We start from the raw sequence: 3,559 nt of genomic DNA, 5'->3' as shown, positions 1-3,559 counted from the left end.
ATGGCTCAGGAGACCAATCAGACGCAGGTGCCAATGCTTTGCACTATGGGATGCGGTTTCTATGGTAACCCCCGCACCAACGGCATGTGCTCGGTCTGCTACAAGGAGCACCTGCAGAGACAACAGGGAGGGGGGCGATCCAGCCCTCCTGGAGAGAAAGGTAGGAAGATGGGAGAGAAATGGCCTTTAAAAAGCAAGGGGTGCTGCCATGGGTCTGATAGGAGGTATAGACCTGAACTTTAAATCGTGGACTCTCAAAAATTGCAGAGGCATGATGGGCGCTTAAATGTGCTAAAAGGGGTTGGAGAACCAAAGGTAACTGAAGCCGCCACACTGTGGCATCACAAAGCAGGAGAGTGACATCCTCATATGTCCTTTCATAACAGCAATGAATGGCATATTAATATTCTACGAATAAAATGGAAAACCTTCGATGATTAGGGCCAAAACTTCAGACTGTTGTGTTCCCACACAGCTGCTACATCGCCCGCAGGATCACCAGGAGTAACTGGTGTCATTGTGGAGAATTCAACCTCAGAGCCCAGTACAGATGCAGCAGGATTGCCCCATGAGGAACAAACATCCAGGTATGTCGACTTGAGAATGATGCAATGACGCAACCTCCAGTGATTCCACAAGGTTGAAACATTGGGTTATTGATTGACGGAAAAAATGATAGCAGAAAACTTAACAAAATTAACAGGCAAATAAAGAAGATTAGTTAGTTTCATTTTACATAATCAAGAAGTGAAATTAGATATGTAGAAATCCATTACACGCGGCTGAAGATACATTCAGGACACATTCAATTTTGTGGCAAGTTGAACAATTTTTTTAATTAGGTGGAAGTTTGCACTCTTTTAAATGCCTGTCCAGGGTAGAGCTTAAAAATGGGAATAGTAAATCTGTCGAAATGTGTTGAACCAGTACAACTACATCACCTTCTTGAACAGAAAATTATTGTCATAATTCTTCATATAGTAAGCATTAACTATTTTCTGGTATTGCAATGTTAGTCCTAGCTCTCCCAGCCCAGTAACTCAACAGATGACAGCTATGAGCATCTCCCAGGATTCAGGAGCTGTAGATTCTGATCGAGCCGAGGCTGAAGAAGCGGAAGAGGAGGGTTCTTCCAACAACACAGGTAAAGCTGTCATCCTCTCTGATACTGATCCATACCTGCGTGCATTTCACTGTAAGGTGAACTCTTGGTGTATGTGTACTATATCAACGATGGGCTGGTATTATTATTATTTTTCTGCGAAAAAAAATTTACTGACTAATTTTACTTTGGGTTATTGTAATTTAATAAATGTACTTCTATTTCAGTTGTCCTTTTATACATCTAGAGAATCTACATTGTCATGTAACTGTTTGTCATTTGCCTCTACAGAACCAGTGGGAGAAGCAGCACAGGCTTCTTCTGATGGAGATCAAACTCCTGATAAAAACAAGAAAAAGAACCGCTGTTTTTCTTGCCGGAAGAAAGTGGGCCTCACTGGTAAGGACAAATTTCATGGCACATTTACACGTCTGCATGAAGTAGAACACTCCTGAATAATAGAAATCTTGGGAGATGCTCCTCAGAACTGTTTGCACTGCTATAGTTAATTCTCAGTGATTTATTGTAAGTATCATCTTGTGGCTTGGAAGGCACATTAACTACAGGGAATCAGCACTGTCAGAGGTGACTCAGTCAGCTGATTTCCAGGGAAATACCAAGGAAGAAAGAGGAAAGATTTGTTGGTTTATAATGAACAGACACCTAATTGTAGATCTTGACACAATTAATCAGAGCTTAGCTTAGTTGTTTAGAACATAAGACAAGACTGCATTATAAAACTCTTTTGTCCTTAAACTTGATAATGACCTTCCCTCTAAGATACCTTCAGTTACATTCCTCCTCCTAACAAAACAAGAAACCATTGCACACATGTTTTCACAAAGTAATGAACAAAAATGCTTTATCGATCCTTTAATCTCACAATTATTCAGGTGATTTCAAACATAATGTTTTGTGTGTGCGTGCGTGTCAGACTCAGAGTAAAGTTGGTTAAACCCCTTTTTCCAAACATCCATTTAAAGTTAATACTAATAATAAGTATTTGTATATAAAGGCTCTATTATGCATAGGGCCAATGGCTCCACATAGCTTATGGTGTTGGTTGGACTCGGGGCATCACACAATTCAATTTCAATTCGCTTGCTGTCTGTCACTGAAAAATAGCAGTTGCTGTTATTGTGAAATAAAGTCTGTAAGTGAGCCTTTATGAGACTGATTGTGTTCTTTCTCTTTACCGAAGGCTTTGACTGCCGCTGTGGCAACCTGTTCTGTGCCATTCACCGTTACTCCGATAAACACGACTGTCCCTACGATTACCGGAGTGCAGCTGCTGCCCGCATACGTAAGGAGAACCCCATTGTGGTAGCTGAGAAAATTCAGAAGTTATGAGGACTGAGTGCAAAGACAAGTCTTTCAGACTTTTTGAATCTGAACAATGGCTACTCTGATGAAAACACCTGATATCATGGCTTCATTTGTTCATGGTCGTGTAAGAGGGGTGGGGTAACGCAGTCACAGCCACTGTCCAGACTCTTCCCTTACAAACATCTCCCTCTCTCTCCACTAGTGACTGTTTGCTGCTGAACTTGAGTGTGTGTATTTGTACGGACGTGTGTGTGTGTCTGTGTGTGTGTGCATGTGTGTTAGAGAGCACATTTGCTCGGGGGAGAGTCGGGGAGAGAGCAGTATGGGTTGGTGGACATGCGTGTGTGTTGCTGTGGGGAGGGAAAGCATTTGTTTTTACTCCTTTTTGTTTCTCAGTGTGGGGTTCACATGGGTTTCATTTTTTTATACAGCAGTTGAAGTGAGACAGGGGTGTAAGCTGTTGAGGAATGTGTCACAGCCTGGATAATGACACAGAGGTCAATTCAGACATGTCTAGCAGGTTTAAAACACCCAACTGGGAGATTTCATCCATCGGCAAGACCTTTTAAGGGCTCTGGAATATAATTTTCTTTTCTCCCAATGTGAAAATGATGTCAACTTCTTTTTAAATTGGCATATTTTTCCTCCCACCTTCACATTTTGGATTCCCATGTTGCAGCATTTTTCCAGAATTTTTCTCTTTGATATATTGACTTATCATACTGATATTGGGTGCATGAACAGTTATTGGAGTGGGTATGTGAGAGGGAGGGGAGGGGGAAGCTGAGAACCTTGACTTATCTGAGTGATTGAATTCTGTGTTGTTGTTTTTTCCTTTCTGTTTTAATGAGCGTATGACATCAGAAGATCTATATTAATATATTGTAGTTAGCTTGAACTGTGTGATTGCTTTTATTTATTTTTTTTATTGTTTGGTTGGTCTGTGCTGGAGGATTGGCAGCATGTGTCAGCAAATCACTTAAGATTTGCACCTTTTCACTTTTAATTAACTATTTAATTCCATCTGCATTACGAAACCATTTCAGAAAAAATCACAAGCTCTGACATAACGGAGGCCAGTAAAGATGTAACAACTATGATTGTGCAAATGGGGGGAAAAAAACACGTGGA

The 3,559-nt window shown here is 41.0% G+C and overlaps 1 protein-coding gene across 1 annotated transcript; it reads left to right on the top strand.

The window, feature by feature from the left end:
* On the top strand, positions 1 to 2,452 carry LOC144742114 (AN1-type zinc finger protein 5-like). The gene is made up of 5 exons (XM_078624612.1): positions 1 to 160; positions 476 to 587; positions 1,017 to 1,144; positions 1,394 to 1,501; positions 2,304 to 2,452. The coding sequence occupies exons 1-5, from the start codon at positions 1 to 3 to the stop codon at positions 2,450 to 2,452; spliced, it is 657 nt and encodes a 218-aa protein (XP_078480738.1).
* The last annotated feature ends 1,107 nt before the right edge of the window (positions 2,453 to 3,559 follow it).

The sequence above is a fragment of the Lampetra planeri genome, unplaced genomic scaffold (genome assembly GCF_965212315.1).
Source record: "Lampetra planeri unplaced genomic scaffold, kcLamPlan1.2.h2 scaffold_862, whole genome shotgun sequence".
In the NCBI taxonomy this organism is placed as follows: domain Eukaryota; kingdom Metazoa; phylum Chordata; class Hyperoartia; order Petromyzontiformes; family Petromyzontidae; genus Lampetra; species Lampetra planeri.
Note: the sequence above shows the minus strand (reverse complement) of the source record. Positions and strands in the feature narration are given on the sequence as shown.

Coding starts and splice junctions, on each gene's coding strand:
- LOC144742114 (XM_078624612.1), top strand. CDS start 1: ATGGCTCAGGAGACCAATCAGACGCAGGTGCCAATGCTTTGCACTATG. Junction 588..1,016: donor CATGAGGAACAAACATCCAG/GTATGTCGACTT, acceptor TTGCAATGTTAG/TCCTAGCTCTCCCAGCCCAG. Junction 1,145..1,393: donor GGGTTCTTCCAACAACACAG/GTAAAGCTGTCA, acceptor TTGCCTCTACAG/AACCAGTGGGAGAAGCAGCA.